Source organism: Pleurodeles waltl, chromosome 7 (genome assembly GCF_031143425.1).
Source record: "Pleurodeles waltl isolate 20211129_DDA chromosome 7, aPleWal1.hap1.20221129, whole genome shotgun sequence".
Lineage (NCBI taxonomy): Eukaryota > Metazoa > Chordata > Amphibia > Caudata > Salamandridae > Pleurodeles > Pleurodeles waltl.
This window is the reverse complement of record NC_090446.1, coordinates 785,820,236-785,847,485: the sequence shown is the minus strand read 5'-3', so window position 1 is coordinate 785,847,485 and position 27,250 is coordinate 785,820,236. Positions and strand designations below refer to the sequence as shown.

General features: G+C 44.1%; 1 protein-coding gene across 4 annotated transcripts in view; it reads right to left on the bottom strand.

The window, feature by feature from the left end:
- The window catches only part of RUFY1 (RUN and FYVE domain containing 1), a 475,292-nt gene that overhangs the window by 328,638 nt on the left and 119,404 nt on the right, over positions 1-27,250 (bottom strand). For all 4 annotated transcript variants that reach the window (XM_069199306.1, XM_069199308.1, XM_069199309.1 and 1 more), the window contains exon 4: positions 6,700-6,801. In XM_069199306.1, the coding sequence (XP_069055407.1) occupies positions 6,700-6,801 (102 nt within the window). The remainder of the gene's footprint in view (positions 1-6,699; positions 6,802-27,250) is intronic.

Here is a 27,250-nt window from a genome sequence, read left to right as displayed (position 1 = left end):
GAGATCCCGAGTGCGTGTGTGGTAAGGCAGGAATAAGAGTGTATATATAATAACCCTTTTGTGTCTTGCCAAGCAGAATGACTTGGACTTAAGGGCTCTTTAGGTTACTTATTAGAACCAATGCTAAAATTGCCTCTAATGTCCTTTTCTTTGTTTCCCCCGTCACTTCCCTGCCCCCTCCCAGCTGCTCCCCTCTCCAACCCCCTCCACACTGTCCCTACCCTCATCCCTTCTGCCACAGTTCCTCTGTTTAACTGTATGCTGTCCTTTAAAAAAGGACCGTACCTTGGTCAGCCACGCCCCTCCTGGGACGTGGCGGTCTCTGCGCGTGTCCTCGCTTCTTTCCTTCTCCACAGGGTCCGCTGCTTCTCTGGGAACGTCGGGGTTCCCAGAACTTCGTTCGTCTTAGTTCCGTTCGCCGCCCGCCGTCTCCTCGGGTTCCTCCGCGTCTTCCTCCTCCTCGGCCCCCGGCTGTAGTCCGTCTTCTCTGTTTTCTTCGTCCGGAACCCGGAAATCCGGGGTCATGGGGCAGGCGCCAGCCTCCTTGTCGCCACGGCAACGGGGAACGCTGTCCTCGTTAGCGCGAGCAGCGCCAATCGCAGGTGTCGAGAACCGCGTTGGAAGACAACCGGCTACAGAGGCCTCATTGGAGGCTCCCCTGCCCCACCGGGCCCTTTCTCCCCATTTTAGGAAGGGCAGGGGAGAAGGAAGTATCTACCTGCCCCGATGGAGCCCAGAGGAGTTGGTGAGGACCGCGGGCAGACCGAAGCTTCATCAGGGGCCCCTGCACCGCTGTTCCCTTTTGTGTGGCCTCTAGTGGGCCAGTGCCTGAATGTTGGGCCCCCCTCCCTCATTGGAGGGCCAGTGAAGGCCGGGGGGGGGGGCCTCAGTGGTCGCGGGCCTCAGAAGGGGCCAGTCATTAAAACTGAGGGGATGCGTGGCGCCCCCTCCTCTTGGAACTCCTGCCTGACTTTGGTCCCCCTGCGTGAGGGCCGGCGGAGGCCCCTGGAGGGTCTCCCGTGATCACAGACCCCAGAAGGGGCCAGTCAGTAATATAGAGGAGGTGCGTGCCGCCCCCCTATATCCCAGAGTTCTCAGGAGGCCCCCGTTTTGCACAGAGGTGCGCCGGGGGCCCCTTCTTCGTTATTTTTGGCACTGGAGGTGCCCTCATCCAAACCAGGTACTCCTAAGAGACAATATATATAACATAAGTTCTTGTTAGAGACTTTATTGCCTTATATGTCGCCTGCCTGTTTGATGATGTGTGCAAATGTTCCTTTTATGGGCATAACATGCTAATATGTTTTTCTGATTTGCCATACGTTTTATAATGTTCGTAATATGGGCGCTTATGATATTCTTATTACAAGTGCTTTAGTGTAATAATGTGTATCCTGACTACTGCTTATGTTGCAGAATACTGAGTAACCTGTGTGTTATATGTGACTACTGCTAGTTTGCAGAGTAACTAATGTATAACGTTCTGACAACTGCTAAGGTAGCAGGATACTACTGATATGTGATGTTTTGTCTAATAATTGAGTTGTGGACAATACAGTATATAACTTGGTGTTGTTTCCTTTGTGGTGTGGCTAGTGCGTCACGTGTGTTGTGTAAATGCTTTACACATTGCCTCTGGGTTAGGCTTGACTGCACATGCCAAGCTGCCAAGGGGGTGAGCAGGGAGTTATCTTGGACGTGCAACTCCCTTGCCCTGACTAGAGTGGGTGGGTTCTGCCTGGCTTAGGCGCATACCCTAGCCAACCAGAAACCCCATTTCTAACACTCTCACCTTATGGTGTGGATGTAGGCAGTATATGCCCTTCTTGTGGGGGTCATCAATATGAAGTCTTTTTCTCCCACTACTGTCACAATTTCTGAAGAGTCCTTTTTTAGTTTGTTGGGACATCCTGTCCACAGGAAATACAAGATCTCTGAAATAAATTTTCCTGTCAGAACAAAGAAGCTGAGCAGAGCTCAGGGAGACTCCCTTCACACGACGCGAGGTAGAAAATCTGAGGGAAACAGCCTCTGTTGGTTGTGGATGCCGTCACCTGATTGGTTAAAGTTTATAATTGTTTTTTTTATTTTTTTTAAATAACATGGATAGGCTATAACAGTACCTGTGTAGGCCATTGAGGCCTAGTGTAATACAGTTACTGCTATGCATATTTAAGGTTACCGTGGGACCCCCCACCTCGACAACAGGGATGATTCAAGCATGTGAATCTATGAAAGATCCAATACTGGAGAACAGGTTACTACCCAGTGCTGACGGCTGAGATGCTCAGAAGAGAATATCAGGGTAAACGCTGTGCGAGTACAGCTTGCTACGCACCCCCTTTGGATTGGGGAAATCCAAAACGGTCATAGCAGTATGGCTATTAGAACGCAGTCGCACCCAAAGATCTGTTGTATATGAACACCATAGCAACCAAAATTGACCAATATTTTACTGGAAACGAGGTCACTGCCTCTGGCATTGCAACTGGATCAGAAGCTTTTAAAATATTTTGAAGTGGTCACTGCTTAAAAACCACACATGGCATTCTTAAGGAAATATGCAGGGAGGTCGAGACCCTTGGGATAAGCGTGAGATATCTAGAGAGAGCAGAGCAGCAGTGGAGACAGATATAGAAAGGAAGAATAGAATACAGATGTACCCAGAGAGTTGCTGATATGTTGGCTCCTAATGTAGCAAGAACATATGCTAAGATGTATCGGGTTGGAAGCCTACCTGCTCAAGAAGGATGACAAAGAGGTGGTTGACCTACCTACTTACTGCCTATTGCCTATCATAACTGTAGACTAAACTTCTGAGCAAAATCATTGCTAACCATATTCATGCCTAAAATAGTATATTAGGACCCTGACCAGAATGGTTCGCACCAGCGAGGAGCACTTTGACAAATATAAAGAGGTTATTACAAATATTAGAGTCAACACCTCCAAACAGGTCACTAAGACAGACAAAAGACATGGGTGCCCTCTACAGCTGTTCTTATTTGACTTGTTGCAGGAACCTGCATGAGATCGGAGCAGAGGCAGGAATAGGTATGACCGTGCAACTCAGTATTTATTCCCATGTATAGTGATTATATTTTGATTAATCTGAGAAGCACAGTCACAGGAGTTGAACCACTGAATTGGGCAAAAACCTGCAATTGCCTGATAAGAGCAGACAATACTGAAGAGCACATGCCACTGCTACCAGTATATATCAGATATGAAATCAGAACCTTTAGATAGCTAGGCATACAGGTATACAGAAATATGTCTGACCATCTGGAGCAGCCTTCCAATAACAATGATTGGTAGAATTACACAAGCAAAAATGTGGTGCTCTACTTTTTCAAAAATCTACCAGCACTTCTACCACCTCGTTTGTTTGGCAAGCTCAACAGAGTGCTTACTTAAATGGAGGGATGTGAGTTCTGCAAAAAAAAAAAACTAAAACTAAAAAAAAAAACTAAAAAAACATATGTTTCCACCGATTGAAGCAATTGAAGGGGATCTGGGAGTTCCCGATTTGGAATTATAATACGGGGTTGCCCACTTACAGTGTATCTCAAGATGGTAAGCTTTGCCAGAGATGAAAGACTCAAAGATGATGACAACTAGATTCTAAAGTGGAGAGCTAAAAAGGGAATTGCTGGACTCAAGGATGTCAACGAGGGATTAGTCAGGGCTTTTGACGTTTTCCTTGAATTGCTGGCAGTGATGTGTCAGAACAGCAAATGTAAAAATCTACTCAGGGCGCTCTGCATGATTCGAGCAAGTCTTCAACATTATCCTCAGCAGATCCATGAATATTTGGGGATCTGTGAAATTGTCAGCAGTCTCCTCTCGTCCTTGGCCTTGATCTTCTTCAACTTACTTACTCTAAGGCTTTACAGAAGCTCACTCCAGACCCAACAGTTTCCATCCTGAGATATCTAAAGGATTTGCCTTTCAAAGGGCCCCACATATGCATAACATTATCTCCAGGACACTGGATAATATAATACTCACATAAGACTTCACAAAACCAAAATAAATATATTCACATCTGATGTATCTAACATATGCAGCCTTGTGAAGAATGCATCAATTCAGTTTTTAGCTTTAGCTTTAATGCAGGCGGCTATAGACGTGGCTACTTTATGGTATTTTATGAAGACTATTAGAAAGTTTGAGGTAGTCGGATAGTCCTTATTGCATGAAAGAAGGGTATTTAATTGTTAATGTTATATGTTATTTTAAAGCAATTGATTATTTTCAGCTGTTTTTATAGACTCTTTTCTAAATAAACTAAGATTTAGTACTAATCATAAACAAGAGATTTGAGTAAGTTACGGAAAGCCATGGCTCATCTTGACTAGGCTGGTCTGAGTAAGAAGGTGGTTCAAAAGGAATTAAGTGTTTTGTACAACAAATCAACCAGACTAATTCATTTAAAGAAATAAAACTCTCTACATCAAATTATGGTAAAAATCTAAATATTTATTAAGAAAATAAAACTGATGTATATTAGACTAAGAGTTCAAAAGCTAAACAGAAATGAAATGCCTTACAGAAAGAAATGCACTGAAAATCAAAGCAACTTGCAAAAATTTAAAAAAATGCGAATCTGTCCCCAAAGGTATGATTGAGACTAAGAGACCCCAGGCTGCCAAACCACCAGTGCACACAGTTGAATTAACGATGGTGGTTGGGATGGGACAAAAGGTCTACCGTAGCACTTTGATATATTTTTAAAGAGAAATTAAAATGAAACAGAACTGAACTACAAAGTCATTGCTTCAGTGTTGTCCCATACTTGAAACTGGAACCTTCGAGTGCACAGTGGCCATCAAGTAGACTAAGTACAGCCACCCAGCAAGCACTCATGTCCATATTGGATGTATGCTGAGCTGCAGAAAATATTCAGATCTAGGTTTTAAATGTTTTTGGAGCTCAAAGACATCAAAGCAGGATGAAGTAAGCGTCCGTATGAAATCAGGTATCCACGATGTCAGCATTGCTTTAAAGAAGACTTCAGAGGGCAACTTTTTGTGGGAAAAGAAATGGAGCGGGACAAAAAGCATTTTGCTATACAAGCTTTGTCATGTGTGAGCCATATGGAAGTGCTTTCTTTACTTTGATCTTCAGAAGCCCCCTAGTATAGAGAATTTTTCCTTTAAATTAAGCAAATATCGTACAAAATAATACTCTTCAGATAAAACTGACTATCAGTGGATTTGTAAGGGCGATTGTCATAGTACTAATCAGGGCTCCTCATAGCGATTCATGGTCAACAACATTCTTTATGAGCCCTCTCTGACTGAACTAGGTAAATGCCAGTGGTACCCATTATTACTCCTTCCCTGCGTGCTGGTGATTGAGCTATCACCAGAGCTTTTCTGGACTGGTTGTGAGTTCTGAAGGCTCACAGTGGGCTACTGGCCTGGAAGACGGAGTGTTGTTGTACGTCGATGATCTTTCATTGCTCATTAGTCATCTTTGCATCCCTTGAACAATAAGGCTACAGGATCAATTTGGACAGGTCTTCAAGTTGTTTATGAATTGGTCTAAGCCTGTTGTCGAAGTCAGGGTCAGCAACAGACGCGCATTATGCACTAGAGCTATGTTTGGAAACACAAGGATTCAGATATGTAGGTAATCCTCTAATATGTGGCAGGGGAATATGATCTCAATGTCGGACTCATTTAGGCGTGACTGTTATTTTCTGTTAACCTGCTGCAGCTGAGTTCTGTTGTATTCTCCAGTCATGTCATAGATGTAGTGAAGTAAGTTCCCTTTTGAGGTGATTTTCCCAAACTATGTTAGCAGTACAAACTCCATTGTTTAAAAAAAAAAAATCCTGATGTCAAAATTCCTCGTGTTCATTATTGATATAATTCCCTACATAGTGCAGAGTTTCATAGCTACTGAGGTTTCTGCACTGCTTCCTATGGTAACTACTCTTCAGAGAATAGCAAAAGAAGTTTCTGTCATTGCAGAATTTCCAGCATATCTGGCATTCTATCTTAACAAGACTAGGCATGTGTTTTCTTTGCATAGTGTAGAATATGTGGAGCTCTTTCCACCATTTGTTGCCTTAATATTTTTGGCCACTGACAGCTTTAACTTTCTGGTATCATGAAAATGAAAAGGGAGTCTGTTTGTGAAAAACAAAAGACTAATGTCCCCCACACCTTACAAGACTTCTCCCAGGTTGTGGGATTCATTATTGTTTTTTTCGTGTCCGACACTGCCAGGTATTTACTGGCAGTGGCTGATAGGTGAAAAAGATATTACATCCTAAATAGGACAGGCAGTGTAATGTCCTTCCTCCGATGGCCACTAATTTATTGGAGGAAGTACTCCATGGATGGCGCAAATGGGGGCTCTAAAGACTAAATACTTAAGGTCTGTGCATCTCTAAATGAGGCAGGTAGGCCAAGGGTTTGCAGGGTACTACAGTGCCTGTCTGCCAAACCCTAAATTGGACCCTTGGTTTGCTTTGTTCACTGGATGACTTGTGCTAAAATCCCTCCATGTGTATTGATCTCCCACATTCCTTAGTTAAACATCCTTACTAATGTACCTTGGTATGAAGCATTTATTTTGAAAAATTAAAACATAAGACTACATACAAAAAAAACTGTTAGTCTCAATAAGTTTTATAGTGGTCAACATGATTCCAGATTATGAAGATCAGAAGAGATTGTGGGTTACCTTAATTGCTCCTTGTGGTCTAAGAGAACTTGCAGGTAATCTGCCAATTTTTTTTGCATAAGGGCAAGATGAAGCCAAGCCCTTCCTCTTCCGATGGGCGTCCTAGAAATTAAACAACAATAGGAAGATCAAAGTAGGATTGGTGATAATAATAACTTTTCTCTATTTTTTGTTTTGTTACCACCTTGCAGACTGACCCTGTTACATGGATTATTGCACAACTGCTGATACACTTCAGAGGGAGCAAAGTAATTTTTTCTTTTGTCTCACCCCTTCATGCTCCATGGCGGCCATGACCCTCACAGCGGGGACAGCGCAGAACAATGCGAACTCCATCGGCGGTATTGAAGCGCTCGTCACATTGTTCACACTGTTACCTTATCAGAGTCATTTCTTTTGGCTCTCCCCTTCACCCTCCACAGCTTTCACAAAAGCACTTGTGACTGCTAAATGCTTTATGTAAAAAACATAAAAATCCCCAAAGCGGCTCTCCCAACACAGCGGGAGAGCCGATACTACAATACTCACTGCACTCTGAAAACTCGTCCCATAATGCTTTGCAGGCCATTACTTTTAGAAAACATCTTTGCTCATAACTCAGCCTATGGTAGTTCTAGGACAATGGGACCAATACCAAAATGTTCATGACAACTGTCTCTTTTTGTCTACATAATTGAGTCCCCACACTAGGTTAGTGGGACCCCAAAATAATAACTCCTCCCACCATTGTGTCTTTTGAAGCTCTCTAATAGCTGGAACTTTTGTTTTACAGCGAGGAGTAATTTGTGTTTTAAGGGCCTTATTCATAATAGCATTGCATTAGACCTAATAGCTCGGAAAATTTGTAAAACACTATGCCCTCTAGGGGATAAGTATATGGTTACACTGCATTACTTTCCGCCATTTTCTTTTCATGTAATTATGCTCTTTAGGGGCTAACTATATGGTTACATGACCGTCTTTCTAACAAATTCTATTTTCAATGTGGTGCCCTCTTTTCAATGTGGTGTCCTCTAGAGACTGTTCTACGTATTACAGTAAATATATCAACATAGCACAATATGCGCAGCATTGAAACTCGCCCCATAATACTTTGCACTGCATTACATTTACAAAACATGTTTGCTCATAACTGAGCCTGTGGTGGTCCTACGGCAATGGGCCCACCTTCAAAACATTCACCACAATGTGCTCTTTATGTCTAAATCATCTCTGGGCCCACACACTAAGTTAGTGGGGACTCCAAAATAATAAACCTTCCCACCATTCAGTGTCTTTTTAAGCGCTCTCATGGTTGTAACTTTTGTTTTACAGCGAGGAGTAGTTTGTGTTGTAAAGACCTTGTTTGTAATTTCATTGCAGTAGCCCTGTTAGCCCTAGAAACGTGTAATGCACTATGCCCTCTAGGGGCTTAATATATGATTACATTGCATTACTTTCTGACATTTTCTTTTCATGTGGTTATGCCCTTTAGGGGCTAACTATATGGTTACGTGATTATGTTTCTTACACATGCTATTTTTATTGTGGTGTCCTCTAGGGCTTTTCTGAGAATTACAGTCTAACGCTAAAAGTTTATTTCTGTTCACGGTTATTAGTGGGTTTACCTGATAATTGAACATGTTTATTAATCTCTCCTTATTGGAATTATGATCATGATTCAGGCCAACCTAACATACTTATTACACCATGACTGTTTGAACACTCTTGATATGTTTGGGTGACCCTTCTAGTTTATTTCTCTTGTTACTCCTCCGTGGATGTCTTGTGTCTTTTTTTGAAATTGTGTTAGCTATCCAGCAATTCTGATGGTGGGGTATTGAAAGTGATATTCTATTGGCATTAGAATGGCAGATTTAAATTAGGATGCTAAATGGCAACATTTTTATTTTTGAAAGGAAGAAGGCAAATGGAAGTTCTATAGTTATATGCAGGATTACTAGAATTATGTGACAGGAAAAGACCAAATTATGAGGCAGAGATGACCAATTTTTGTGGCAAGAAAAGTCCAGTTATGAATTTCCACCGCCAATAGCCCTAACTCAAGCAAATGTGAGACCTACTGCATAGCAAATTTTATTTTACATTCTCAAAAGGGGAAGGGGGCCTATTTGTGACTGCTTCCCCTTTGCGAATAGATTACCACCAGTTTGAAATTGGTGATAAAATATTACTGTTTTGCAACCGGAATTTGCTCTAAAAAATGAATACATACCATACCGATTCGGTATTTGGAAGGGATGCCCTAAAAATGCACGTTCCAAATACCGAATCGCAAAAGCAAAATGTGGTTCAGTAACAAGTGACCAAATTGCATTTTGGCTTTTGTACATTGGACAATACATTCTTCCAGTCACAAATGGAGCGATTGGCCGTTTGGGACTTGAAAAATGCTTAGTAAATCTGGCCCACTGTTTTCTACAAATTCAGTAAATCGCAGGTTTGCAACAGGAAAATGCATATTTGAATGTACTAAACCCAGTTGGCCATTCTGTAACATGGTACCGCATAACTAAATGGGTTTACGAAACAGTTAGGAATCGCTATTTGGAAGGGGCATGTTTAGGGCTTTGGTAGCATGTGGGAAATAGTTTTGCACTGAAATGGATCTAAGCATAATTGGCAGGGTAGCAGTAAGTAAAGCTTAGCTACTTGGTAACATGAGCTTTGTGATCATACCACCAACAATAGGCAAATCCTCTTTCAACAGAGCCAGAGAATGGAAGTGCAAGAGACAGCTGAGTGTGGACAGTGTTTCTGCACATTCCAGGAGGATCGGAGCAAAGGGCTGCCCAGACCTCAAATGAAGGCAGGTCCAGGCTGAAGTCCCATCTCCTGAGCCTCAGTGGCATGGCCCAGCAGCAGTGGTACTAACTGTGATGATTAGTATGGTGGAGAGAAGCCAAAAGGAGTGGCATCCCCTTCTGGGGAGCTTTTATTGGAGAGAAACATAAGTCAAAAGGAAAGACCAGACAAGGTTCAGGGGCTGCAGCAGAGATGTGACATACCATGTGACATACCAGGGCAGTTCGTGCTTAGGCCCTCATTTTTTATCCACATAAGCTACTCACGTCAAATTTACGAATTTTTTTCCCAAAATCCTAGGGATTCTAGAGGTACCCAGAGTTTGTGGGTTCCCCTGGAGGAGACCAAGAAATTAGCCAAAATACAGGAACAATTTCGTTTAAAAAAAAAAGAAAAAAAAAGAAAACAGGGCTGCAGAAGAAGGGTTGTGGTTTTCCACCTCTGAAAATGGCATCAACAGAGTTTGCAGAGCTAAAATCACCATCTTCACAACTTTCAGGAACAGGCAGGCTTGAATCAGAAAACCACATTTTTCAACACAATTTTGGCATTTTACTGGGACATACCCTATTTTTTACTATTTTTTGTGCTTTTAGCCTCCTTCCAGTTAGGGACAGAAATGGGTGTGAAACCAATGCTGGATCCCGGACAGCTAAACATTTCTAAAACTTAGACAAAATTCTGAATTCAGCAAGAGGTCATTTGTGTAGATCCTACAAGGTTTTCCTACAGAAAATAACAGCTGAAATAAATAAAAAAAATTGAAATTGAGGTGAAAAAAACTGCCATTTACCTTCATGTTTTACTCTGCAACTTTTTCCTGTGATGTCAGATTTTCAAAAGCAATATACTGTTATGACTGCTGGCCTCGTCTGGTTGCAGGGTTATATAGGGCTTCTAGGTTCATCAAGACCCCAAGGTACCCAGAGCCAGTAAAGGAGCTGCACCATGCAATGGGTTTTCATTGTATACCGGGTATACAGCAATTCATTTGGTGACATATAAAAGAGTGAAAAATAGGTATCAAGGAAACCTTTGTACTTAGTAAATAGGCACAAGATAAGGTGTTGAGAAGCAGTGATTATTTGCACATCTCTGAATTTCGGGGTCCCCATACTAGCATGTGAATTACAGGGCATTTCTCAAATCGACGTGTTTTTTACACACTGTCTTACATTTGGAAGGAAAACATTTAGAGAAAGACAAGGGGCAATAACACTTGTTCTTCTATTCTGTGTTCCCCCCAGTCTCCTGATAAAAATGGTATCCCACTTTCATGAGTTAGGCCTAATGCCCGCGAAAGGAAACGCAACAAGGACACATCACATTTTTACATTGAAATCTGACGTGTTTTTTGGAAAGTGCCTAGCTGTGGATTTTGGCCTTTAGCTCAGCTGGCACCTAGGGAAACTTAGCAAATTTGTACATTTTTGAAAACTATACACCTAGAGGAATCCAGAATGGGATAACTTGTGGGGCTCGCACTAGGTTCTGTTACCCAGAATCCTTTCCAAAAATTAGGCCAAAGACAAAACCGTTTTCCTCACATTTCGAACACAGAAAGTTCTGGAATCTGAGAGCAACCACAAATTTGCTTCAACCCAACACTCCCCCAAGTCTCCTGATAAAAATGGTACCTCACTTGTGTGGGTAGGCCTATTTCCTGCGACAGGAAATGCCCCAAAACATTATGTGGACATATCAAAATTATCAAATACAAATCTACCTGTTTTTGCAGAGGGGGAGTGAAGGGGAACGGTGGACACCTGCGTTTTTGGTCCTGGGCTCAGCAGCCATCTAGGAAAACCTACCAAACCCAAACATTTCTGAAAACTAGACACCCGAGCGAGGCCAGGGAGGTGTGACATGCGTGCATCCCCCAGTGTTTTCTTACCCAGAATCCTCAAATTTAGCTAACAAAAATCTCATTTTTCCCACATTTGTGTGTGGGATCACTGCACCGGCACAAATTTCCTACCACCCAATGTTCCCCTCAGTCTCGCAGTAAAAATGATAACTCACTTGTGTAGGTGGGCCAAGTGCCTGTGACGGGGAAGAGCCAAAAACATGTTGAAAATGAGGGGGAACCAAAGTGGGTCCAAAAGGGCAGTTTGAAAAAAACGTTTTAGGCTGACAAGTGGGGCAGAATTTTTATTGGTATAGATGTGACAACACTGGGTGGTAGGAAGTTTGTGGATTCCTGAAGATTCTGGAAGGCGCCACCCCAAAAATGTGGGAAAAAATTTGAGATTTCAAGCAACGTTGGAGGTTTGCAGGGCACTGTGGGTAAGAAAATGGTGCAGGGTGCATGTGAAGCACACCACCCTGGACTCACCCAGATGTTTAGTTTTCAGATGTGTCTTGGTCTTATAGATTTTTCTACATGGCAGTGTCCCAAAGTCCAAAAAGTGCAGGCCTTACCATTCCAACTGGGACGATTTTGAGAGTTAGCCAAGCTCTCATGGCCCAATTGTAAAACCAAAACCCAAAGTAATCAAATGTCCTCTTGCTTGCCGTGGGATAAGATGTTTTAGTGTGTGTGTGTGTGGGGGGGGGGGGGGGTGAGCAGAAAAACTGTTGCCCCTTTTAGTTGGGATGGGGCATAACCATGCATTTTTTTTATTTTTTTTATTCCCTGGCATCTAGTAGGCTTTCTGCCTCCCCAGGGAGTGGATCAGGGTAATTGCTCCATCTACCCACCGGTGGGCAGAACAACTTTGTCCCATTCATTGAAAAAAAATCTTCCCTCGTCTCTGGTGGGCTTTCTGCTCCCCTTGGGGGCAGATGGGCCTTACACAATAGGCCGATCTGCCCCCAAGGAGGGCAGAAATGACCCAAAATATGTTTTCCCCAAGGGGAGCGAACCTTGCCTAAGGGGTCGCTCCTCTTGCGTGAAACTGGTATAAACCAAACAAATCCCTGGTGTCTAGTGGTTTCTACCCCCGTTGGGGGCAGATTGGCTTGACAGAAATAGGCCGATCTGCCCCCAAGGTGGGCAGTAATGGCCTAAAATAAAATTGCCCCCCAGGGGAGCGACCCTTGCCTAAGGTGTCGATCCCCATTTGTTAAAAAAAAAAAAAAAAGACACACACTGGTGCCTAGTGGTTTCTGCCCCTTCTTGGGGGCAGATCGGCCTAATTAATATAGACCGATCAGCCGCGGGGGGCAGAAAAGGCCTAATAAAACAAATTGCCCCCTGGGGAGTGACCCTTGCCTAAGGGGTCGCTCGCTTTATCAATATATTAAAAAAAAAATCCCTGGTGTCTAGTGGCTTCTGCCCCCCGGGGGGCAGATCGGCCGAACGAAAAGGCCTAATAATAAATTGCCCCTTGGGGAGCGACCCTTAACGCAGCCTTAAACACGTCCCATTTTATTGAACGGGAGGATGCCGTGTCAGTATTTAGCTCAAAGTAGCTAATGATCTGCTGGCCTTTCGAATTGCGGCATGCCGAGTCCTCCAACACAGTTGGATGCATTCTCCGCGTAGGAACAGGGGATTGCGCAGACCCACCCTAGTCGAGCTGAAGTTATTGGAGATTGTGGTCCGAGTGATTAAGGCCCAAGTAATCTGTCTCCACAACCGCTTGAAGCAGAGCGGGCGTGCAGAGTAATCTATTGAGTCGGACATGCAGACCATGCGGTGCCAAGTAGAAGGAGTACACTCTGGCATCCGCATTGTAATGTCGCCAAACGCCCGTCAATTGCCAGTGGTGAATCCAGGATGCAAGAGAGCGGGCACTGGATATGGCACTGGTGCGTGCTAATGGTGGGAAGGATCTGTCTAGGTACGTATCCAACACGCAATTGAAATCTCCTCCAATCAGCCAGGGAATGTCACCCCAATGCCAGAAAAATAGCCTGATCTACATTGGAAGCGTATAAGTTGCCAAGGAGAACTCAACGGCTGCTCAGTCGGCCATGGACGAACACATATCGGCTATCAGTGTCTGCAACCTGTTCTAACAGATAGAATGGGACCCCCGGCCGGACCCATATCAGTGTTCCCCGCGCATAGGATGAATAATTCATGGAGTATACTTGGCTGCGCCATTTTCTTCAAAGGGTGTCTACTTCTGAATTTGTTAGATTGGATTCCTGCAATAGAGAGATATGGGCACTATGTCGCTTTTAATAGGAGTATACAGCGTATCTGCGCGCAGGAGTGTGCATGCCACGTATATTCCACATTACTACATTAGTGCACAGCATCTTTCATATAACTAATAAACAATGGTGCTGAATATAGTTGCCACACATCCGACAGTGGCCATGCGATGTGCAAAGGAGCTGAACAATGTATGGTAGGTGTCGCCTAGCGCTGAACAGGGATGTGAGCAAATAACAATCAACATATTGAAACCATGACATAATGAATATCAAAAGAGCAGTACACCAGAACCTGTGACCGCCCAAACCCGATGATAACAACTAGATTAATATAAAGGTATCCTCACGGTAGGGATAACCAGCTGAGGGTCTACCAAACACAATAGCAAGAGGAGTCAAACATATGCCACCTTGCAAATAGTACAGTGCGTTCGGCTACAGAAGAAGTATTATACATTATTAACAATTGTGTTTGTATGGAAAGATAGGTCATAGACTGGCTGACAGTTGAACTCAAAGGAGAATGTTTGACGTGTGCGGGGTGACATCTTGTGGAATATGCGAGCTCTGCAGTGAGGGCCATGTAACAGCAGAACTTTCTCCATCTGAGGAGTGGAAGCCCTGTGTTTCTAGGCTAGTGCACCGCTCTACGTTCAAAAGTGTGGCCACCTGCTGCAGTGCACTGCGATGTTCCTGTATTCTCTGTTCTAGGTCAGGGACTGCAGGTAGGTTCCCCTCTTCTTATTCTGCACTGCCCCCTGCGACACCTCTGTGCGGCACCGCCTCCCTGTAGAATTGGCACCACCATCGGAGCTTTCAATCCAGTGCCATGTGTCCTCAGGGGTAACAAAAAAGTGCGTGGTGTCAGCAGTCACTACACAGAGCTTAGCTGGGAAGAGGAGAGAATAAGTGTACCCCATCTCACGAAGGTGCCGTTTCACTGCCAGGAAGCTATTACATTACTTCTGCACAGCAACTGTGTAGCCAGGAAAGAACATCACTTTGGTGCTACCCGCCCTCCTTTAATACTACGTCTCTACCTCGGTAGTGAATAAATCACACCACCACCGGTCGCGGATTAGCGCCCACCGGAGGTCACTTGGACGGCACCCTGTGCGCACGCTCAAAGGAGAAAAAGCAGGAGAGTGCGCCCGATGGGAGTGCAGTTCATAGCCAGTTCTCCATATACTGCACAGGATCATGTCCCTCGGCGCGCTGCGGCAGACCCACCAGTCAGACATGGTTTCTGCGGGATCTGCCCTCTGTATCCTTCGCACGCTGCTCCAGTACTAGGACTGTCTGTTAGTGCCTTCGGAGAGGTTTCCAGGCTATGTGTTCAACGCGGTAACATCTGGGCGTCTTGTTCCATCAATGTCACTATCTGCCAACTTCCTATGGTCCGCATGCAGGAGTCTCAGATCAGAGGAGACCGTGTCTATTTTAGACTCCAAAGAGGTCCGTGTGTTATCAATGGCCAGCAGTACAGCATCTAATTTGTCCTCTAAGGCGCTGGGTCACTCTGTAGTATCCATGGTGGCCGTCGGCCACAGCGGGGACCCCCTTAGGTGAGGTACAGGCGACAGCCCCCCAGTTCCCTGACAGGCCCATGGCTGGCTGCATGAAGTCATCCATGAGGTAACAGGACCTGTATGTACGCCTTGCGTTTGCCCCCTGCAGTGGGCACCCCCTATGGGGAGCCAGCCCTACAAAGGTCAGGTCAGAGTCTGCGTGGCAGGAGTGTAATATCTGTAATAAAGGGGCGGCCAAGGACACCTTGCAATATCTAGTGCCTCCAGCACAGTACATCCGCTGCCATAGGGTGTTCTGCAGCCTGGGATTAGCAGTGGTTGAGAGTAGTATCTGTTCCGTATAGCCCATCTTACTGTATCATAGCGGCACCTGGCACTAGATCCCCTCACCTAGGCAACAGTGTTTTGGTTGAGTTATGGGCCCAGGCAGCAACCCTCAGCATCCAATCTCGGCAACACAGTCTCCGCACGCGTGGTGCCTGCACCACAACCTTGTCTCTAGGAGGCCGTCGCAGCCAGTCCAGCAGCGGCTGTGTCTGCCCTTCTTCCAGCTGGTGCAATCTCAGGGGGCCCGTACAATCAAGGGGTCCCCGCTTCCAGTCCTCACAACAGCGGCAGCATCCCTGTTCCAGTGCACCCTGATGAGTCATGGACTTCACCCCCGACAGGCGCCACCCACCTCACCTGAGGAAAGCTGCGTAGGCCACGTTTCATCTGGTCCTCGCGGTCCAGCCTACAACAATCCACACCACCACCGGCGCTCCCCCACACCGCTCCAGACAGCTGCACAGCCTCAAAGCTATTGCGGGCACACTGCTGCCCGATCCGCTTCTGCGCGCCATTTTGTTTTTAAGGCCGCGCTGCTGCTACAGGCCTTCTCAGCCACCCACGGGTTCCAAGGAGGAGGTGTGCATCGGGATTCAATACCCCCATGCCATAGGGCCCTGGCCGCTTCTCAGCCGGGCCAACTCTCCCCTCACTGCAGCTGTTTTAGACAGGAGAAGCGGGTGGCATAGTGGACCTCTGCTAACACTCGTCCGCCATGCTGGCTCCTCAAGCCATACCCTCCCTGCCATTGTAGCCTATATGCAGTTTTAAACTGCCAATTCAACTTGACAAGACAAACATTTTGCCCAGCCTAAAATTCATGTTACCCCAACAGTAGGCCCCTAAACATCCCTTAGGGCAAGGTGCATTGTATTTAAAATGTTGGGCATGTACTTTTAAGTGACATGACCTCGTAGTTAAAAAGTCTTAAATTTGTTTTTACTACTAAAAGGCCTCCCTCTCCCATAGAATAACACTGGGTTAACGTAACCCTTAATAAATGATAACTTCTGATTGGCACTAAAGTCACGTATGTTGTCTGAGGAATTGTAATTTAAAACTGTATTTTATGGTAAAGTCGGATTTTAAGTCACATTCTGAAAATGCCACTTCTAGAAAGCTGACATTTTCTTGTCCTAACTATTTAGTGCCTGCAGCCTGTTCCTGGGTCACATGACTAGGTGTAGTTGGCGTTTGTGCATTCCTCCTAGACAGCATCGCAATATAGGGTCTGAGTGTTGGCAGGATGGTTCACCCTGGCTTAATATGGGGGAGGGGTGGCGGAGCAGCCACCTTTCACACTTGCACTTCAAAGGCTCTGGTGCAGCTCAAACACAAAGAACTTAACACTAGCCCATTGTGCTACGAGACAGACTGGGACCAGGGCAGGGAGGCAGGAAATTCCAGACAGCCTTGTTAGGGGCAAACTCCAGAAGCTGCTCCCACTTCACAAGGGGCACGAGGTATATAAAGGGGACCCTTAGACCTACTTTCAGTACACTCCAGGAACTGTGGATACTACAGAAGTAGGATGCCCTGCAGCTTGAGGACTGCCCCGCTTGCAGAGAAGGAAGACTTGACCTGCTCCCCTCATCCCAGGCTGAGTGACTCCAAGAGTCAGCTGACTGACCCCCTGTCCTTTGTTACAGGGACATAAGCTACAGAGGCTTGCCTGCAACTGGAACTGCCCAAGTCCTGCTGGCCTCTTCAAGAGTAACTCCCTGATCACCAAGAAGCACCTCCCCAGGTCCTGGATCTTTGGCTAGCATAAAGGTCCTCTCCTCTGACTCAAAATGGAGAAGTCCTGATGTTTTGGGCTTTTCACAGAAGTAGATAACCGCAAGTGGGGCGTCATGCTTTTAGATATTATATTTACCTGAGATCTATAAAAAACACGTATTTCCAGTTCTACTGATAGGATTTTTGCTATATTCTTAGCCAGTCGACAAACATGTTGACTAATTGCTCTGTAGTGTAGGTAATACCCACACGTCTTTCTTTTACATACACCTACAGTCAAGGTGATAAATATACACGCTTTCGCATTTCAGGAAACCAGATCATTATAATCTGTTGATGTCCCTTTCTCTTGTTTTTAATTTTGATATAGTGTCAGACTATAATAAAGATTGTTTTTTGACACTTAGTCAATTTTAACAAACCTGCTCAGGTTCCTCACACACCCATCCATCACCAGCAACTATTTTTAAAAGATCTCTGGCAAAGAGCTCTCTTGAAGGGCCTATCAGGCATTGCAGTGCCGGCCTGATGAGGAGCATAGCCTGATGATGAAGCATGTCACCTAATGGTGAGTGAGGGCTATTGTTCCTAAAGAGTAAATACTTGTGGCGATCCTGGACTCTCACCCTAACTGGGAGTTAGGATCCCTGTATCTCAGAACAGTGATTCATAGATTAGCACTATTCTGGGAGACTGTGCACTGGGACTGTATAATTTCTCCCAGCTTCCCCCTTTTTTCGTAACGTTAAATGCATTATTTACATTTTTTGAGAAAAAGCAGCCTGTCTGCATTTAAATGAGCATGAAACACATCTGATCTAAAGTCAAAGAGAAGCAGAACACTACAAGCAGGTCAATGTAGCTAGCTCTGTGCAATACACTACCAACATTCTTGTGTAAGAGGCTTTTGTGAAGTACCGTAGTAAAGCCAAGATACAATTCTGAGTTATTAGGAAAAAGATGATTGCAGTTGTCGTCCCCTCTTCAGCCAGTATCAACTGTCCTTTGAGAGAATCCCACTGCATCATAGAAATATAACATAATAGAACTCTCAATAATAGACGTTATACATTAAATTTAAAGATACAACACATCTTCTCCCCTTAACATATTAAAACCTCCACCCCTATACACCTGAAACAAAAATATCAAAGAAAGATAAAATGGTTAGAGTAATAACAGCATATAACCTCCAGCAATATATACATTGCATTGCATAATCCTGTAAATAGCTAGGTGGTCTGCTTCATGATCCTGGTGATCTCTGGCCTCTCATCATTTTTGCATTATCTCCCATCATATCTACACTATCACCTGCCCTTCTACTGGGCTCTTGGCTGCTCCTCCCATCATCTCTTCCTTCCTTATTACCCAATACATCACCAACATCAATCAACATGAAAACTGCTGCAACTCTGCACTCCTTCCACATTGGTTTCATGCCCTCTCTCATAAAACGCTACTCCTCTCATATTCCATCGTTCACTATTTCCCAATTTACTTCTTTCACCTACAAATACAAATAACTCGTATACTTCTTTCACCTTGAATGAACACCAATATTTCGTCAGACCACCTTCAACTCGTTCAGACTTCACCTTGACCAATTCACCCACATTTATTTACTACTTTTCTTCCCATTCAATTCTTTGGCATCTCCATACTCTTCATGACTAGTCAGCATTTTCATCAATGAAGGTGACATTTTCGTTTTTGCTTTCCTCGCCTCATCAAATAGAAGGGATTTATTTTTTAATCCTACTACTCTCACTGGTGTTGTAAGCCCAAACCAAATCGCTCACCATGGCCTTCATATCACCTCTCCTTTCAACAGCCATTTGTATAACTCCCTTTACCATGCAATTCGCTCTTTCTACTACACCATTTGCCTGGGGGTTGTACAAAAACGGTACATGAGTGCAGTATGCCACAAAAATTCAAAAACTGCTTCATGTCTTCTGATGTTAACTGAGACCCACTATCCGTGACAAGTTTTACAGGATAACCTTCCTCTTTAAATATCTCATCCAACACCTTAATTGTGTGCTTAGTCATAATTTCCTGCACAAACTTCACTACCAGCTATTCTGAATTTACCTCTACCCTGATCTAAAGCAAATTTGAATTCAGCAGCAACACGTCCCGTGTGCCCTATAAAGTGTGTATGTCCGGTAATGCTGGATCCACTATCACTCCTATTGCTGACTGCTCTCCCACTTTCAATTTCTTATCACTCTCTTTACATTCCTTACATTGGGCCACCAAACATTTTCATGTTTGTCTCAATTGGCCCTCATGCACCATTTTGAATAACTTAAATCTCAAGCCCTCCGGGGGAACACATTTATCACCGCTAAACATCACTTTCCCATCACACTGACAACTTATCCACTATTTCAGCAAACGGTCTCATGGGAACAGATACCAAACTTTCCCTCCTGCGTCCTTTGGAGAGCATCACCAGCACTCGCTGTAAGACTTCAACTTCCACCATACTCATACCGATCCTGCGATCACCCCTTGACTCCACTCTCTCAAGTTGTACACATTGGCAACGGCCCCTTCTTTGTCAAAAGACTCTATCCTCATCTTGCCAAGGAAATGGTAACCTGGACAGCCTATCCGCTTGAGCATTTCTCCAACCTGGTGTGTATTCTAACTTGTACTGGAATTCATGTAAGGGAGCTGCTAGGCAAGCTAATCCTGCAGAACTTTTCCCCTGCTCTGCCTGGGGATAAAACCTTCAACACTGGTTTATGGTCTGTTGGTGGAACCAAAGGAAACCCCCACATATACACCCTGAAATATTTTGCTGTCCATGTAGCAGCCAATGCCTCCCTCTCTATCACAGAGTAATTCCTTTCAGAGTCTGGTAAACAGTGAGATGCAAAAGCTACTGTTTATCCCCATTCTTGTGGATGTGTGACAACACAGCTCCCATATTTGCTGCACTTGCATAGACCATGAAAATAGATGTGAGATTTGTATCAAAAGGGGTCAAGACATTGGCAGCACAAATATCATTTTGTATGCTTTCAAAACATTTCTGTTGTTCCTCTCCCCAAACAAAACTGCATCCTTTTCTCAATAGTTTCTTTATTTCTTATGTCTTCTCTGCAAAATTCTTTCCAAATTTAGCATGGTATCTGATAAGGCCTAAAAATTACCTTAATCTTTGGGAGCGGGGGATTTCCTTGTAGCTTCCAATAAGTATTTTTTCGGCCTGACACTAGCAGCCGACAGTGTGTAACCTAATTACTCATCTTCTTTGACTAAAAATGTACATTTCTATTTTTTAAGAGTAAGTCAGCAATCTTATACAACACTTGTTTGAGGATAAGAACGTGGCTTTTCACTGCATCACCAAAAATTAGGACATTGTCCTGGAAGTAGAGCACACCATCAATACACTTCAACCTTCAAAACTTGGCATAGCATTCTTTCGACCACACTGGCTGTTGACGAGAGGCCAAAAGACATCTTCGTAAATTGATACACACCATCTATTGTAATAAATGCTGTTAGATATATTGAATCCTTTTGTGGTTTTATCTGATGATAGGCACTTTTAAGATCAAGTTTGCTATATTTCCTACCACCCTTCAGTGACAACACCAACCCATTAACGTTTGGCATGGGGTAATTGCCCACTATGCTGTTTTGATTAAGTATGCACAAATCTACACAAAACCTAAAGCTCCCTTCAGACTTCCCTGCTATTACTATGGAAGATATCCAATTACATGTTTCAATAGGTTCAATTATCCCCCGATCAACAATTTCTTCTAACATCCTTTTAGCTTCCTATCTGGCCATGATCAGTACTTTCCATACTCTAGGCTGGACTAGCAGAGCCCCAGGTATAATCATGACCTTATCAACGTAGATCTTCAGTATTTCCACTTTGCTTGAAAAAGCACTACTCACACTATCTCATCTACTGTCATATTATCCACCATGACTTGATTAGAAGCTCTGGAATTAATGATTACATGCAAATCATGTTGATGTTCCCACCCTAATGTTGGCAGACCACTCCAAGCAATGTAAACGTTTCCTTCAACACTTCTGTCTTGGAACTCAATCTTTGTCGGCATGTATCCTATTAAATCAACTTTCCCACCTTGAAAACTAACCGGATTGATGTATTTGGGAAGTAAACAGAGTCTTGGCCATTCTGCTGTAAACAATTGTATAGGTATGATGGTATATAAGACCCCCCAAGTCCATCATGAGATGAACTATCTTCCCTTTGATTCTGAATTCTGCCTTAGGTCTGCGAAGTCTACCTACACTGTCTTGACCATTCGTCGCACACAGAATCCTGTCCACCTCTCCATCATTCTCTAGATTCTCCTCTACTGCTGCCACTTTATATTTGGAATTGGCTCTGCACATGCGAGCAAAATGACCCTTCCACCAAAACTACCTACACTCTGCCTGCCTACAGCAAAACTAAGAATTGTGGACATTTCTCCCATACCTCATACACTTGAAACTATTCACATTCTTCTTACTGGATTCACCTTTCCTGTTGCCCTTCACATACCTTTTTCTCATGCTAAATACTTCTGTATCTTCTTGTTCTACAAAAGACATACTACTGTTACTTTCTTTTTTTTCCATTTCTTTCATGCATAGATCAGATTGTTCCACCACTTTCACTATCTCAATAGCATTTTTAAGTGTGTTTTTATTTTTAACTTCTATATTGTACGATTAACTAGTTACAGATTACTTAATCACTCATTGCCCCACACTACCATTTGACTGATAACTCAAGCAACCATACTACAAATTCATCCACTGATTCATCCATCCTTTGTGGTTGCATGTAGAACTTGTGCCTGCACAAGACTATGTTGATGTTTTTAGCAAAGCTTTTCTCCAACTTCTCCTTTGCTTCTATATATACATCTCCTATTTGCTGGCCATCATTCCTCACTGCAACTGGAAAATACTTAAACACATGTTGGCCTTCCTTGGCCAACATACACAGCAAGAGTGCTTTTTTCCTTTAAGCACGAACCCCTCTGCCACCCAAAGCCTCTAAATAGTTCTAAAAAAATATCTACCCATTCAATAGGCTGACTTCCTGCTTCAGACAGAAACACCGGTGGATTATTATTGCTGCCTCCATGCTGCGAAAAGTACGTTATTATAAGCTAAATTACAGCTTGTATTCAGGCTACGGTGCTGTTATGAGCCTGTAAAAAACGTAAGATTAATAGTCACAATATATGTATACACATGTATACATATATGTGTAAATATTCCCTGTATTTTGGGTCACTTTCTCTGTAGTTATTTATTTTGTTTTTTAAGAAACAGTATGTCCTTCATAGTCTACTTTCTGTAAAAATGGTTCTGTAGTGTTTTCTTTTATTTTGCGCTTCTTCTTAGTCCTTTCTTGACGTTAGATACCTAGATGGGATTTTTACTTCTTTTCCATAGTTTTTCCTCTGTGTCCCAAACACCAGTAAGGCATACCCTATCCTTGGTACACCATTGAGAGCCTTCTTTCTCTCACTGCTCCATTGGGAACGCACACCCTCTTCCTCTTGTTGCACCGCCAGAGAAACCTGTAACTCAATTGGAAGTAAAATAGTGTGCCGCACTGTTTTCTCCATCATTGTCCTGGGCTGTTTCAATGTGCTGCTCCTAATTCCGCCACACCAAATCTGGTTGCGAGTTCCATTTCGCAGTCTAGAATTCTGCTTTGCCAGTGAAACTGCGAGACTCTTTCAGGTCAGTGCACATTCGTTACTGAGGCACGCGCTCCTAAATGGTGGCACTGTGTCTGATGCACACCCTCCTCAGTGCACACTCCTGGTGCTGCACATGCACTAATATTGCGTTTTCCTACAGCCTTCTGCTTCAATTTCTTTTGGCATGGGAATGTCCCATGCAATCCTGCAATTCCATGTGAATCACAGCTGCAAACCACACCATTTTTTTAAAGTTCTGTTGTGCTTCTGGAGTAGATTTAAGCTTTACAAGTGGGGATCTAGTCAGGCGATCCATACTGCCACATCCTGCAATTCATCCTCTCCTTTTGAACTGTTCATAGAAGCTAACATTTGTCAATTGAAGTGGCATTTAGCTCATCTGGCTTTTGTTGCAGTGTGCAGCTTCTTCAAAGCTACTAAGCATTCCTGGGGCTTCCTCCCACTATCCATCCCCAAAAGCCACCTCCTCTTCTCTGGGCTGCTCACTGTGCTTAAACACCATCATTCCCTCTATCCACTTTAGCGGTCTCCTCTTTCCCAGATTGGGACTGTTGTGCCAGGGCAAAGACGTTTTCCACTTTATCCCTCTCTTTCTTGTTCCGACCCTAGCCTTCTTTAGGGGGTAACCTATAACTCTTTGACCTGGACACTTTTAAAGCAAGGGCTATATTCAGAGTTCACTAAGGGACTTAGGATACAATAGTTCAGATGAGCCTTCCCGGGACTGCCAAACATTACACACCATGGGCTCCATCAGTATGGCTTTTAGCACCATCTTTCACGCCACAGAATCCCAAAAAGGGTTCAGAGAAGGAAGTTCCAATCACAGTGCCTCTTACACTGATTTGCTTTGCTTCTATGTATTTCCACAAACTGTTCAACACACCAAAGCACTCTCTTTTCGATCAGACAGCTGAGCAGGTGCAAGGTTGTGCCTCAGTCTGCAATGGCATTTAGCCAGTGGAGCACACTGTTTCACTTTGCACTGCATTTTTTTTTTTCTATCTGGCACACATGATTTTCCATTTCGGTGAAATATTTTTCTTGGATAACGTAGCAGGCCATGGAGTTTTGGTGCATTTCATTCTTTTCTCTTGGAAACTGCATAAATCCTGTGTTTTTAGGCAACACACTGTAGGAACCCACCTCAGACTCGCTGGAGAATAACAGCCTTGCTTTGTGTGCTGTGCGGTTAATTTAAACATAGAGGTTGAATCTGGATATGCTCAAGACTGCCATTCCTTAACAACTGTTCTCAAATTTTTCCTTTCTCCTGCTTCTAATGTAAACTACTGTAGAGTAAAGGGTATATATCTTACTTATTGGTGATTCATCGACTTTTGTCATTTAACATCAACTGACTGCCAGAGTATGTATTTTTTATTTTATGTAATGGGAAGATGTAAGCAATAATCTTAATTTTTATTTATTGTTCACATTATATCAGTGGATCACATATATCATATCCATTTAGATATGTTATGTATATTGAGAAATTATATTGTTAAATTATCCGACATCTCTGCTACTTAAAGCTGTTTAAATATCCTATCTTGAGGAGTTCCCTGTGTCCCTTTCCACTTTCATCAGATCTTTTGATCTAGTTCAGATGATTGCAACTTTTTGTCTTTAACAGAACACCGCTGCATTCATTTTCTATTCCCAATGTGCTTTCAAATATGGTTGCCTGACATGGCTAACCTGTGAACTGGTTGAAATAAGAAAAAAAAAGCCCACCTTTGGTGGAGATACATGTAACTCCTCCAGCCTGATGCCCCACTCCCTTTGTTTGACTAGATGCCCTGTCTCTATTATGGGAGAACATATCCTGCTCACTTGGATTACTACGAAAAAAACCAAGGGGTTGCCCACTATCGCTAGTAACCTGGATGTAGTGTATGTGTCAAAGGAAAACCTAGTTCCTTTCCGGCAGGATTACTTTCAAAGATAATAAAATTAAACCTGATATGGTTCCATGAAAATATACGCCACTAAGTGGTGGTCGTCAAGTTTTTGGAATGCTCTACAAAGGACTAGAATTGCTTAACGGAATTACATAAAAATTGACATCCTAACTGGGGTGGTTGCAAACAAAAAATGCTGCTGGAGTCCCACCGGGTGACGATCTTCCAGGACTACATGCTGCGGGTGCCGCAGCAGTAGACCTTCTCTAAAGTGAAGCAAAAATTGTGAGCGATGCAAAAAAAATACATGCTACTGTATCCAGTTCGATTAAAGATCGTCTTCCATGGAAATACTTTTTTCTTTGGTTCACCTGAGGATGCCAGGCAATGGGCCATGAAAAGGCCTTCCTTGACCAGCAGAGCCTCTGTGGAAGCCCCCAAAGACTCTGACACCAGACGCAGGGCCCTGTCATCCAGAGCCCAACACCGTCTAAGACGGGTGAGGTTGAAGAAGGGCCTTCTTACATAAGGCAGGGGAAGGCAGAGAGACTCCTCTGCACTTGCAGAGGAGGTGGACACCTGAGTCGGCCTGTGCCCACTTGACGGAAGGGAGAAGGGAGGGGAATTTCCCCTTCTCCCCCACCACCAGCCCCAGCCCATGCAGATCGCCGACACATGAGAGATACCATGTGGAAATGACAAAACCCTGAGGACAGTTGTCCTCTAGGAGTAGCTAGGGGAGGGGAGGGGAGATGGGGCTTTGTCAATGGGGAGTTAGAGGTATCCGCTCATGCTGACCAGTCCACAGAGATAGGGAGGGCAGGTACCTGAGGAGTCACATGATGGGCACCCCCACTATAAGTCTTGTCTGTTGTTTCTTTCCTTGGGTTATTTTGGGGAAAAATGTACAAGGAACAGCAGACACTTTTACAGTAGAAGTGTAGTGAGGGTGGGAGTTTAATTCCTGGTTGAGATTTCTCTCCGCTGTGAGGGTAACTTTGGTTCCTTTTTTACAGTTGTGGTATTTGAGGTTTTGCTTGATGTTTCACACCACCATGGCAACACACACTAGCGTTACATATATTGGGGGCGGCAAAGGAGACCTGGCGCTGGCCAACATAGACGCATTGGAGGCACCCACCCCACCTAGCAGTAAGGAGATAGAAAACCGTCCAAAAGACTAACAAGGACGGCATGCCACCTTGAGGCAGGGAGGGACACAGGGGAGATGTCTATGACCGCAACTACCCGAGCTACAGAGGATGCAGTCCATGTTGTGATCCTATTGTGGAACGTTATTGGTCTCCTGAGCAAAATCACGACAGGGATGGTCGCACAATACCTCAAAAGACATGCACCTGACCTGGTACTACTCCAGGCGATGTAGCTGGCTGGAAATAAGTGCCTTTGTCTTAGCAGGGGACAATATACTATACTGGCCCATTCCAGGTATACTAGAGGATCAAAGAGGTGGCCATACTAGCTTTAAAAACAAACAACACAAAAAAAACCAGTTTCAAGTTGAGGGAATATGGAACAACTCCTTGGGCAGATATGTGATCATGCTGGGCACTAGAGCACTAAAAACGTTCCTGGTGCTCAGTGTCTATGGTCTCACCAGTCTTCACAAACAGGTGTTTGAGGCTTAAAACCCAATCCTGAAGCAGATGGGGACTTCAACAAGGTAATGGATTCCTCAATTGTCAGGGCCCCCACCTGCGTGACCCCGAGAAAGAAACCTTCCTTTTTGGCGCAGTTCTCGTTCAAAATGGGTCTCATGGACCTGTGGAGGGCCAGACACCTAGGAGACAGGTCCTACTTGTCCTTCGCCAGGGCACACAGATGGTTTTCTCGATTAGACTACATATTCCTGCCTATGAGGGAGTGCCCAGATAACATAGCAACAGAGAACCTGCCCAGAGGCTTTAAATTGTATTCAGGACTGGCACTGGGTCAGGAGGAGGGTTAACTGGAGACTGAACAGCTGGGACCTTGAGGACAGCAGGATAGTTCACAAACTGCGTTGAACTAGCTCTTTCGAGTCCTGGCTAGGATGGACGTAGGTCTGAAGTTTTTCCGATGGGTGCAACTCCCATATCATAACCAAGTGGCAAGGGTCAGGGTGAACAGCACCTTCTTGGAGAAATTTGGATTGGATTGGGAGACCCTCCAGGGGAGCCCCCTCTCACCACTATGGTTTGCTTTGTGTCTAGGGCCTCTGGCCTGCAGACTGAAGCTCAGAGGCAACGTAGTGGGATTTTCGGACATCAAGGGTGCATTGGAGAAGATCTCGTTGTACCTGAATGACATCATTGTATCTCTCTGACGCAGTGGTCTTTATCAAGGCGGTCCCTGCTGTGTTTCGTAACTTTGAGAAATATGTGGGATACAACATTAACTGGGATAAATC